Source organism: Euprymna scolopes, chromosome 28 (assembly GCF_053919585.1).
Source record: "Euprymna scolopes isolate OS-2025 chromosome 28, ASM5391958v1, whole genome shotgun sequence".
Taxonomy (NCBI): Eukaryota; Metazoa; Mollusca; class Cephalopoda; order Sepiida; family Sepiolidae; genus Euprymna; species Euprymna scolopes.
The window spans coordinates 15,119,323-15,133,265 of NC_136509.1; the positions used below are offsets into that span (position 1 = coordinate 15,119,323).

General features: G+C 30.8%; 1 protein-coding gene across 7 annotated transcripts in view; it reads right to left on the reverse strand.

The window, feature by feature from the left end:
* The window catches only part of LOC145249489 (uncharacterized), a 245,276-nt gene that overhangs the window by 8,703 nt on the left and 222,630 nt on the right, over positions 1 to 13,943 (reverse strand). For all 7 annotated transcript variants that reach the window (XM_080111094.1, XM_080111096.1, XM_080111093.1 and 4 more), the window contains 10 exons: positions 13,785 to 13,907; positions 12,952 to 13,039; positions 11,064 to 11,132; positions 9,938 to 10,019; positions 6,286 to 6,418; positions 5,196 to 5,272; positions 3,989 to 4,123; positions 3,216 to 3,341; positions 1,868 to 2,013; positions 1,106 to 1,250 (listed from right to left, as the gene is read on the reverse strand). In XM_080111094.1, the coding sequence (XP_079967220.1) occupies positions 1,106 to 1,250; positions 1,868 to 2,013; positions 3,216 to 3,341; positions 3,989 to 4,123; positions 5,196 to 5,272; positions 6,286 to 6,418; positions 9,938 to 10,019; positions 11,064 to 11,132; positions 12,952 to 13,039; positions 13,785 to 13,907 (1,124 nt within the window). The remainder of the gene's footprint in view (positions 1 to 1,105; positions 1,251 to 1,867; positions 2,014 to 3,215; positions 3,342 to 3,988; positions 4,124 to 5,195; positions 5,273 to 6,285; positions 6,419 to 9,937; positions 10,020 to 11,063; positions 11,133 to 12,951; positions 13,040 to 13,784; positions 13,908 to 13,943) is intronic.

A 13,943-nucleotide genomic window follows, 5' to 3' on the forward strand; every position in this document is an offset into this window, starting at 1 on the left:
TCAGGGCCTGATATGTGATGACCCTTTGTAAAAAAAAAACAAAAAGAACTTATGTAATGAGCACATTTGTAAAAAATATTGTGTTTTGTTCAATACATTTGAACTTATTGAATTGATATATATATATATATATATATATATATATATATATATATATATATATATATATATACATACTCCTATAAATTCGTTTTTCTTTTGCGTATATTGATATTCATATTAAAAACCCTCTTTTCTATTTATTTAAAAAGAAAATACAATTTTCTCATATATGGATTGTGGAATTGCATTCGCTAGCAAAATATCTAGCTAATTTGCATATTCTTTTAAACATTCATTTTAATTAATTCCCTATTAGTTTTTTCGGTTTTCTTATGGGATGATCATCTTTAGTTAACTATTACGTGTAATTATATTCATGCAGATATTCTACATGATTTATACTTGCATAATATTTGTGTAAAAAGTTTATAGTAAACACAAAATTGTTTCCATATATATTTATGTATACGTATATATTTTTGTTTAATCTATCTATCTATAAAAATGAATGTGTCTGTGTGTTTGTGTGTCTATGTACATTTCCCTACGCAATAACTCTGTCAATTTTAAGTCTACAGACTCGAACTTTGATATACAGGGTACTGAGATTTGGGAAAATCTTTGTAATCTATTTTCGGCCAGAAATTTGGCTGTCAATGTTCAACGATTTTACCTTTGAGAACTCTACCAAACTCCTCCGACAATTTTGGGTCTAAACACTTGAAATCTTAGATATACGTTCCTTGGACATGGATATAACTTAATAACTTGATTTGAGCCTAAAACAATAAATGTTAAGGGGTCATAATAGGGGTCTAAGTTAAAAAATTGACTGCTTTTATTTTTTTTGCTCAACATACATCTCCAAACACCCGGGCAATGCCAGACTGAAATGCTAGTATATATATATATATATATATATATATATATATATATATATATATATATATATATATATATTTGTGTGTGTGTGTGTGTGTGCATTGCGTGTGTTATGATATGGTTTTTAATTGTTTTTTCTTTCCGTCAACCATAAATATTCAATCAAGAACACAAGACTCACCTTATTTTGCACCATATGAACTCTGTTTTCCCTCATTTTGCTAACAAAATGAAAAACGTCGATATTGGAATCGAGAGGATTTGCGTCAACAAACTGTAGCAAATAATCCACAGCAATGAAGGTACCCGTACGTCCAACACCAGCGCTGAAAAAAAAAAAAGAAATGGCCCGTGCACCATTATCCATGTATCTAAATTGAGGGGGAAGGCAAGCATCCAATCATATTCAAACTTCTCAAAATATTTCTTAGTATTAGGACTTATAGTTGAGTCTTTCAGAAATACAATTAAAGCATTTGCCCAAAGCATCAGCAGGACATCATCTGACCTCTGCATGTCACAGCTAATAATGGAAGTAAAAAGAAATATACGATGGCTGTTTCAAAAGTAATGACTCCTATTTTTTATTACACTAAAATGGACCAGGGAGGGATCGCAAATTGTATTGTTATGATGACTGAACTTATGCATTCATGATCTAAAAGTTTCATCTCTGTTGCAGATATTGACAGTATGAGACTAAGAAAGCAACCTCTGTCATGGACGTGTGTCAGAAGAAAAGATGCGCCATTGAATTCCTGGCAAATGTGCCTAAAGAATGGTGTTGACTATGTAGAAAATTAAATCCTGGAGCACAAAAGGTCGCTTGTTTTAATGGTTCCACTCCCGTCTTTGTAGCTCTTCAACTTTTTGAGTTAATGAAACAAAATAACAACTTAGTGAATTAGCGAATTGTGGATACGTGTACCTTATAAACACTTACCTGCAATGAATGACGACAGGTGCGTTCGAGGTGATATGCAATCGCACATTTCGTACAAAGTCGATGAGGACATCGACGGGCACATTTGCAGAGAAGTCAGCCCAGTGTAAGAAATGGAAATGTTTCAAAGAATGGCTCTTCTCATCCTGAAATAATCAAAAGAAATAAAGCAAATAAAGCAGACGCATATTATCACTACTGAGGGTTCATACCTCGACCCCATGTCGATGATACAGGGCTTCTGGTTTCCCTACACTTGTAAGCAAATTAATATGTTAATATCTTTATCATGAAATTTTAACGAAACTAGAAAATGCATCTACAGAAGTTTAGTAAATACAATATTATAACGTTGTTCATGGTTTTTAGTTGACCAGTTTTATTAACGAAAGCATTTAGAGAGTGTACACCTCCCCCAAAGTACAACGATATCTAATTCGAACTACTGATTTAATTTTTTTTTTCTTTTATTGTGCCAGCAATCAAGAGAGAAATCATGAATGAAATATATTTGGGAGTTAACTGACTTTGAATATTGTTTCTTATTTTGTAATTTTTTTTATTTTATAATAATTTCTATTAAAAAAATCACTTTCACTTATGGTGTTGGCAACCTTCTCGTGGTCCCTCCTGTAAGTATCTGATGTCTTTCTGGAAATAATTATGACTAGAATAATATCGGGGAAACCAATGCCAACAGTAGAATCTTCGGATTAATACAATATGATGATTATTTTATTTTCATTATGATTTTTTTATTTGTCATTATCATTATTATTATTTTTATTTGTCATTATTATTATTTTTATTTGTCATTATTATTATTATTTGTCATTATCATTATTATTTTTATTTGTCATTATTATTATTTTTATTTGTCATTATCATTATTATTTTTATTTGTCATTATCATTATTATTTTTATTTGTCATTATTATTATTATTATTTGTCATTATTATTATTTTTATTTGTCATTATTATTTTTATTTGTAATTATTATTATTATTATTATTATTATTATTTGTCATTATTATTATTATTATTTGTCATTATTATTATTATTTTTATTTGTCATCATTATTATTTTTATTTGTCATTATCATTATTATTTTTATTTGTCATTATTATTTTTATTTGTCATTATTATTATTTTTATTTTATTTCGTGTTGTTACTACTACTACTACTACTACTACTACTACTACTACTACTACTACTACTACTACTATTTGTTTGCCCCTGTGCTATTAGCCTTGATTTGAGAGCCTGAGGAAATGCTTGTCTGAAACTTTTATTTGTAACAAAACATTGTACTTAATAAAAGCATTTGCAAAATTTGCAGACTTACCATTTTAAGAGTGATCGTTCTGTAGTCATACGAATCATAATTTGTGACGTTGGTTGTTTCGACGGTGATGTCATCAAAGTCTAGTTTCTTGTCTTTCTCAACCGGCCAGTAATTGTCACATTTATTCTGAACAAGAACGAGACAAAAGATAAAAATGGTCAATTTGCAATTTATTTCAACCCCCCCCTCTCTCTCTCTCTGTCTGTCTCTGTCTCTGTGTCTCTCTCTCTCTCTCTCTCTCTCTCTCTCTCTCACGCGCGTGCACACACACAATGCTTTATATACAGGGTGTCCAAAAAGTCACTGGAGGGTTTTGAATTTAAATAGATTTTTTTATTTTTGATGATATCTTTCTGTAATTTGAACACAATCTGACTAAGATATTGGGAAATTCTTTTAAAACAATTCAAAATTCAAACAATTTTTATTTTTGAAAAATAATGTCTTTTAAATGTTGCCCATTATCAGCTTCGCATATTTGTGCTCTTTCCAAAACATTATTCATGACAGATTGCAGAATCTCTGGATTGCGATTCAACTCTCTCATTTTGTTCTGCTGCTAGCAGACATCGAAACGTCAAACACCAAACCCTGCAAGAATTGAAGAAAAACACTTCAATGACTTTTTGAACACCCTGTATGAGTAGAGATAGAGTTATCCATACCCCTCATGTCTGTTCTGTTTTTTTTATTGTGCATATATAAGGCGCTCTACTTAAAAGATCCCAGCAACAATTGCAACAAAGCATTGAACGTTGTATATTTTTCCTTACCATTTCCTTTTCTCTGCACTGTGTGAGCATCACAATAATTGAGACTTTCTCCTGCCAGATCATTCTCCAGAAATCGCTGCTTGTATTTGGAAGAGGACCCTGAGCAGCGATATATTCCTTTTCTCTGCTATAACCCTGAAAAGAAAAACATATACCATGTATATATATTGCTTCCCTTACAGGTTGAAAGGTTTAGTTTACTAATCCATAAATTGATTTTATGCTTTGACAATTTTATTTTAATGGAAATCCTTCCAGACAAGGTATAAAGCCAAATACTCCTACTTCAAGGTCAGAAACCAACCAACGATAAAATAATCCTTTCTTTGGCCTTTTTAAAGCTAAAGTTCACGAATTTGGCCTTTTTTGAAGCCGTTTGGTATTCAAGTATTGTATTTCAAAGCGTAACCTATGGAATAACTAAGATAGGAACATGCAGAATATTATATAAATTATTTTATTTTTAGACCTACAGACCCTTATGAGATTATATATATATATATATATATATATATATATATATATATATATAACTACTTAATTTACTCACATAAAATTAATATACAAAAGTATAAATTTATGCGTAAACTTTAAGTATTTACTTAAAAAGTGCTCAATACGTAGGTAGAGCTAGTTAGTAAGTTATAAAATGTATATGGCGATTAAGCTACACTGAATATTCTGCATTTCATCCACTCTAGGACTCTTCAGGCTTATAAGGCGCATAAGCCTGAAGAGTCCTAGAGTGGATGAAACACGGAATATTCAGTGTAGCTTAATCGCCATATACATTTTATAACTTACTATATATATATATATATATATATATATATATATATATATATATATATATATATATATTGGCTTTCTGTCCAATTTTTGTGATTTTCTCATCTAATGAAAAGCTTAAAAATACATCCCAATTTTAAATCACTATACTTCAAGAAATATTGGAACAAAAAATTTGTTTTTACTTTTATTAACCCCAGACAAAGCATATTGCCATTCAAGCTTAAGGAGCTGCTGGGGTAGGGACCAGATTTATATCAACAAAACAAAATTGGGTCTAAGATGGTCTTCATTGTTGCATTAAATGATTTTCAATCCAAACACATGATCCTGACTGTGAGATCCATCAAAAGTACAGACAATAATTCTTTCTTTTACACTTGCCTTAAGAAATAAACAACAAAGGTGGAATACTTACGGAGATGTAACTTGCATTTATGTAATCGGAATTATCATCATCATCCATTGGTTTTAACTTCACTCGACTGTGATCAACTAAAAGTAAAAAGATTAATAAGAGGTTGATGTAGTTCGCTTGAAGCATTGTTTAGTGTGTATATAATGGAAATTTAAATTTATAGAAGGTAATGCAATGCAGAGGTGTAATGGATAGACACAAACTAAAGCTACTTAAGACATAACCGTGGAATAAGCCATGCACATTCACCTTTATCAATACCATATATATTACATCTGTTGTGTTCTTACTTGCTTGCTTGTGTAAGCATAGTCAGGTGGAGGATCTGTATTGTTATATTTCAGAAACCCGCCCTTCATCAGGCATGCGTTCAACTTCAATGTGCATATTATGGCAATTGTAAAATGAACACATTCTGCAGAAATTGGAAATTAATTTTTGTTTTCAATTTATTATATTATCTAGGGCTTAATATATTTTCAACTTGTTTCTCTAACAGTACCAACATACAAGATATTTAAATATAATATGAACAAATATCTTGCTGCCCAATTCACCACTTGAATTACCCCTATAAATCTGATCCCTACCACAGTAGCTACTTAAGCTTGAATCGCAATATGCTTTGTTTGGGGCTAATAAAAGTAAAAACAAATGTTTTGTTCTAATATTTTCCTGCGCTAAAAATTGAACAAAAATTCCATGAGCAAAGTTTCTTTTCTAGAACTGTGCGTGTGTAGAAGACGATGCCGCAGGTCTGCATCTATAATATAGTTGTCTTCAAATCCAATAAATTCTCATTGAGCCGTCCTCTTAGATAATCTAGCCCTACATGACTGATCTTGTTGTCTCATCTTCTGCCCAATATTTGACCCTTATCCTAGAATGGCCTGCAGGCCTTGATAAGTGATGACCTCCCTAGTAAGAAAAAAAAATATTTTCTGCATAAAATAACAGGGTATGATCACAATGATTTGGCCGATTATATTTATAGATAAGAACAAACCAATCAAATTTGTTATTATAAGAATGGCTCAAGATTTTTAAAAAAAAAATGTGTGGCAAATAATTGACCAAACTTTGTACTTACATGGAAGAATATCAAGGAATCTATTCTTTGAACCATTGCCAGGTTTTGTAGCTTCATGACAAGGTAGGTATTTTTTCGAGCTCGTCAGGTTCGCATTGTCACTGTAGATCAATGGATTGATACGATCCAAATCCTACAACAACAAAAGAAAAATAATAAGGAATTTTTACTCAAAATGATTAGAAATTTTTATTTGAAAACATGAAAAAACAGGTCAGTTATTTATGTTAACAATTAATAATGGAAATTTGGTATCTGTCTGAAGCCATTAATAATCATAACTCAGCCTAAGATTTCAATTTTCTGAGTTAATTAAAATAATGTTTTTGAGACTCCCATTACACATCCATTGTACCATTTTTATAGATGGTATACCGGGTGATTGATAAACTACTATTTCCTAAATCTCGGTGGAATAATGGTAGAAATAGTGCCTCATTTTTCATATATATTAAACATTAAAGGGAGATAGATACAGTTGTGCGCAAAAATATTCGACCCCTGTCTAAATGTTCTTGTTTCGTTGAATCTATTCTTCAAAAATCTTCATAACGCCTTTTAACGGCTAATTATGAATAAATTGTATATTTTTCAACAATAAATGAGGAAAATTAATTCGAAATTAATAATATATACCAATTTATTTACAAAAAATATAAATATGGATGTTGCAAAAATATTCGACCCCTTTAATTTAAAGTTTAAATAAAAGCGTCATTAAGTTTATTATTTTAGTCTGACCTTGTATTTATTTCCTATAAATAATATTTATGACTCTACTGAATCTAAAATCAGTTCAAATTGAACTTCAATGCCATATTGAATGATTGAATAATTGTTTTAAGTAAAAAAAAAATTATTTTTCAATGTCAACAAATCTGCAACTATGACAAAAAACAAAGTGTACTCTGAAGACATTAAAAAGAAAGTAATCGATGCCTACCAGTCTGGAGAAGGTTATAAAAAATTTCCAAACGTTTTTCTATACCACGGTCGACTATTATGTCCATTATCAAAAAATGAAAAGTAAAAGGGATTGTATCAAGTCTTCCAAGATCAGGTCGTCCAAGAAAAATTACGACACGTAGGACTAGGGAAATTGTTCGACAAGTCTCAATAGACTCTAAATCTAACCTAAAGGACGTGCAGAACGATTTAAAGAATGCTGGCTCAGTTGTACACTTGTCAACTATTCGCAGGGCATTAAATCGTGCTGGATTGCATGGACGTATTGCCAGAAGGAAGCCCTTACCTTCCAAAGCTCATCAAAAGCTCGATTAAATTTTGCAAAAAAGTTCCTAGAAATGCCTATTGATTACTGGAATAATATAATTTGGTCAGACGAAACAAAAGTGGAACTATTTGGACGCAAGCAGCGACGCTATGTTTGGCGAAAAGAAAATACTGGTTATAGTGTGAAGAATACCGTTCCAACCCTTAAGCATAGAGGTGGATGAATCAAGGTGTGGGGCTGTTTCAGTATAAATGGAACTGGAAGATTAACTATAATCGATGGAAAAATAGATTCAGTAAAATATCAGTCCATACTGAATGAAAATCTTGTTCCGTCTGCGAACCAGTTGGGGCATAGAAGGAGGTATACTTTTCAACAGGACCACGATCCTAAACACACTTCAAAGAGCACTAAGGCATGGTTAAAGAATAATAAGGTGAAAGTTCTAGAATGGCCTTCCCAGTCTCCAGACTTAAATCCGATTGAGCACTTATGGCATGATTTAAAAATTGCGGTACATAAAAGAAAACCATCTAATTTGATTGAATTAAAACAGTACTGTCAAGAAGAGTGGCTTAAAATTCCAGTGGACAGATGTAGAAGTCTCGTTAGATGTTATAGGAAACGTTTACTTGCAGTGATCAAGGTCAAAAGAGCTTCAACCAAGTATTAATGAAAAGGGGTCGAATACTTTTGCAACATCCATATTTTTATTTTTGTAAATAAATTTATTTATATTATCAAGCACTAATTACTTTTTATTATTTTTTGTTGAAAACTAAGCAGTTTATTCGAACTTAGTCGTACAGAAAGTTATAAAGATTATTGAAGTATCCATTCAAAGAAATAAGACAATTTTGGTAGGGGTCGAATACTTTTGCGCACAACTGTATATATAAATACTCGTTCACATACACTTCTTCTCATATTAGTAAAGCTGGAACCCAGAATTAAATGGAATCGAGCAATTGCATCGACAACGGACAACGCCAGACTCAAAGTGGGTTTCGATGTACACACTGAAAAGAATTGGCCATGAATCAAATATGGCTTCAATAACATCCCACGTGTTGCAATTATTCTTTCATTTTTTTTCGTTTTTGTGATCATGTCTGATTCTTTTTCTTTTAAGTTAAAAAATTCCAATTTTTTTTATTAGTCAACGTGGGAAAATTCAGTATAGACATAATAATAACCGATTGATTCTGCGTTAGGAAACAGTTGCTGTAAAAATTTGGAAATTTTGACAAGCTGAAATAAATAAATGGTAAGACTAATAAAATCTACATTCAATTATAAATATTATTATTATATATATATATATATATATATATATATATATATATACACTGCCAGAAATTATTATTATATATGTATATACACTATAATTATTACTATATATATATATATATATATATATACACTGTCAAAATTATTGTTTCGCTTGTAAATGAAACAAAAGGTTTGTCTGATTTTTGTATATAAAGAATTTTTTTTTAATTAGCACAATTAATAAAGCTCAATGAAAATGTTTTAATATTTTCAGAGCATATATATCAGTAGTTAACATTTCAAATCCAAATATATATTTATGTTTTTTCTTTCATAATATTTTATATTGTCTTACATGTGTTTCGTTGAATGATGTACAAACACCAAAGAACTCATCAGACATTCAGATGTTCCCCAGAAAAAAAATCAGTTATAATTATAGAAGATAAAACATGGTACATTAAACATTGATGCATCCTCGTGGGACTAAAAAAAATAATTCAATCTTCTCTCCAGAAACATCTCAGTTATATCTTCAATAAGTTTTTTTTTTTTTATGAATCGTATAACTTTTAACGATTTCCATTTATTTTCATCAGCTTTTCTACTCTTTAATCTGGAAAAAAATCTCTGGAACTATTTGGTTTCTCCAAGGAACATATAAACTGTCTCTGATGAAGTGTTTGGTGTTCGTATTCACGAAACACATGTAAAACAAAATATAATGTTTTGAAAGAAAAATATAAATATATATTTGCCTTTAAAATGTTTACAACTGATAATTACATATATATATATATATATATATATATATATATATATATATATATATATATATATATATATATATATATAAACATTTTCTTGTCTTGACTTATGGACCTATAATAACATTTTTCTCGACTTATGAATTTTTAACATAACATTTTCTGTCAAAACATGAATATTTAATAATTTAATTGCTAATCCATTTCTATTCCTATTTTTATGCCCCAGACAAGATATGAAACCATTTAATGTAAGGAGCTTGTTGAACAAACATATGAAATAAAGTTAATAAAATATATTATGTGCAAATAAACTTTGTCATTTCTTTTTATAAATGCTTTTCGTGACTCTTCTCAAAATTATACAATTTATTCTTACCAAAAAGTTTTGTGCGAAAATCTTATTATTGTCTTGGTGCATTGTATTAACAACTTCAGGGAAATTCGACATCAGAATTGGTCTGTGTAGAAAAAAATAAAATTCAATGTGAGGTTAGTTGATTCAAGAATATGTAAATTACCATTAGAAGTCAAATAAAAGATTAGGGTTATGTGTGTCAGGATCTGCGAGAGAGTATGATTGTGTTTGGGTCAGCTGCTCCTCTTCTCCATGTGGGGTAAGTTGGGGGGTATTATTTATGGATAGAAGAAAAATAAAAACCCCTTAAAATATATTTAAACCTCAAATGTTTTTTTGTGCAGTCATTTTCAATAACTTTTACAACCACTTTTATTAAGAATGAGCTGAGCGCAATATGAAGAAAGAGAGAGATGTCACTATTCACTGAGCAACTAACTGTGCAAAGAAAACAAAAAATGTTTCACTGCATCAAGAGAAGATGTTGAGTATGTAAAATTTGTAGGCGGCAATCCTATGTTGGGATTTGTACAGAAAGATATTTGTTCACATTATATTTAAATTTCTGGGAGTGGGGAAACAGAGAGAATGGACAAAATTCTTGAAGCAACTGGTCCAAGGAAAGAACCTATTAGAGTAGAAAGTTTTTCTGAATCTTAGGAACTCTGTAACAAAACAAAAAGGAAAGAAATTCCACTCAACTTTTCCAGTTGCAATGAAATGTGTTTATTTATGGTTCTTCCAAAATAACACATTGAATCTTGTTTTAAAAGTTTCTGAGTTTATATCGTCAGCCATGTAGTTAAAATTTTTTGGCCACCACGAGCCAAACGTTGATCTCCCATGCCACGCAATTTTTTATCCTGCCCTTGCTAGATGGTGCATTTTTTCCTCTCTTCCTCTGTTGTGACGTCACTTTGCACACTGGCTCAGTCATTTGCATATGTGTTATGCAGCTGCTGCTGCTACTAGTGCTAGCGGCTTTGTTACATGTCTCCGAAATCCTTGCAGGAGTTTGTGCAATATTTCCATTTTATGAATGTCAGATTGAAATTATTAATTTTTCTAAGAAGAAAAATTTATTATATAAAAAGAAAAAATCATAATTTTAATTTATTATAAATTTTTAACATAAAGAAATGGTTACCTGTGACGTGGTATATTGAGTTTCATCTGGGTCCCTTCGGGTGGAGGATTAAAATCTCCTGACTTTTCGCTGGGAGGGGGTGACAAAGAAAAAAATGTTTTAAAATATTGGTTTACTTTGTGAAATCAAGTGGGCATACACTTAAATACATGTAAACACATATGCACTTACTCATGCACACACACACACATATATATATATATATATATATATATATATATATATATATATATATATATACACACCCAGGCATCATCATCACATACTCGGATTAAATTCTGCTTGACATGTTGGCATGTGTTGGACGGCTTTTAGCAATTGACTTCCAAGCTACTTTATCTAACATACAAAACACACACACAGATAAATATATATATATACACCTGCATACACACACATATATCTACACATATACACAGTCATATATACACACACAGATATACATACACACATATGCACATGCACACACACGCAAATACACATTGGTTAACCTATCTAAGACACATACGCACACACTTATACATATTCATATACATACATACCCACACATATACCCATATGCGTACATATATACACAAATACACCATCATATACACACACATACACACCCATATGAACACATACACAAAGATAATGGGAAATGCAGATATAACTTCAAACTGCTCAGTTGTTTGTTGCTGTTTTTCTTTCAAAATTAGTACATATTAACACTGAAAAACATCCCCTCCCTAACGAAACCTGGTCCAGTTGACCCCAAAGCAATGAATAATTTTTTTCTAAATTTTAGATATTATTTATCCAGAGCAACACCGATAAAAAAAAATATACCAACTTTGGGGGTGTTTGTTTTGTATATTTTGACTTTTATCTAAATATATAAACACACATAATCACAGACAACTACCCTTTATATAATAAATTATATCTTTTGTTGCTTACAGTTAATCCTAGTTATGACGTCACAGATAAATTCAAGTAACAGTCATGATGATAAATGCAATTGTCTTTTTCATTTGATTTTGTTTAAAACAGAATTTTCCACTGCTGATAGAAATGATAAAATACTAAATACTTCAAAACTTCCAGTAAAATTATAGATCAACTCCTCCACAAATATATTTTTATGCTTGAAAAAATACATGCACATCTAACATGTGTTTTTTTTTTTTTTTTTTTTTTTACACAGTGATCACCACTTATCAAGGCCCGGACGCCACTCAGGGATAAGGGTTATTGCAAGTACATTACGTTTACGCTAATCAGGGTAAAGTAACAATTTTATAGTTAAATATTTAGAAATGTATAAAGAATCGGAATCAGTAATTGTATCGGAATCAATAAAAATATTAGAATCGTCCCATCACTAGTATCTACACCAGCTCCCCATCAAACATCCATTTAAAACGCACGAAATTATCTTAATTAATCTGTTGCTGCTGCTGCATCACCATCATCATCACCACCACCATCAACATCAGTTTAAAGTTTTTTTTATGGCAATCGCTGCAGACAAGGCATGAAGCCACCTGATGTAAGAAGTTAAAAATACTACTTAAAGATCAATAACTAGTCAATGATAAGTGTTAGATGGAATAGAATCCGACTCAGGAAACAGCTATTTTCTCCTTTTATTAGAGATATCGCTCATGGAATGTGAGGACTAAAGGACAAAATAATAGAAGCAAGAGTTTTGAGACTGCCGAAAGTAAATCTTTGGTTGACTTTCTACTCTCCTTATACGTTTACAGACAGGCATGTGTTGGACAGCTTTTAGAAATGGACTTCCAAAGTAAATGACACTAAGGATGAGAACAGTAGTCTGAATAATCCGATGTGAATAATCAATCCTCATCTCAAAAAATAAGGAATATAATTCAAAAGTACTTACAATTTGATCTTCCACAAAATGTAACCCAGCACACAAAGAAGCAAAATAATGAGTATCACAATGATTATTATCAGAGTGGAAGACCGTTCTACAATATGGAAAAAAATATATAAACAATATAAAAAACTAAAAAATAATAAAAAACATAGAAATTTTTTTTAATAAAATTGTTACTAAATATGTAACATTGCCCAACACATAACCTCACTCGCAAAGCAGACAAGAATAGGAAAGAACTTGACGTCACCCACATAACGTGCTCTCTCATCTACATCTCTAACGTGATTTCGAACGTAATCCACGTCTCTAATGTGATCGTCTTCTCTAATGTGTTCTTTCTCCGTTTTATAGTCTTTTTCTTGACTGGTGATGTTATTTCGCATACGTGCGTCCATGCTCTATTACAAATATTGCATTATTTACTGCTTCTATGTAATTTTCTCTATAAATAAGAGGTCAGTGCAAAAGATTTTGTAAAAGAAGAAAAAAATGGTTTTGTCAGTTTGTAGCAGCAGAGCCATTATAAACCATTATAATTTATTTAATGCATATTGTTATTACGTAAACATATCACGATTAATTTATAACTTTTTCTTTCAGATTATTAAAGCGTTATTTATATTTTCCTGCAATATTCTCCCGTGTGTTGACCGAAAAACGACCTTCTTTAGTCAACAGAAAGGGAGTCATCTTCCATCATGATAATGCTCCTCTTCACACAGCACTACTACCCACATATCTCCTAGCGATGATTACAAAAAATAAATATATCGTATTGCCTAAAAAATGTTACTAAAAATTGCATTGGTCACGGCTTCAAATGTTTTACTTACTTTTTTTGCACATTGAATCTTTATATTCATAGTCATCTTTACAGTTGCATTTTTGTGAAGAACAAACCATATTTTCACCGCTGCATCCATCATTAGAAAAGCACGGCTCCTTATATTTAACCTCTGCAAAATAAGAAATCACAATTGTAATTGGTAAAA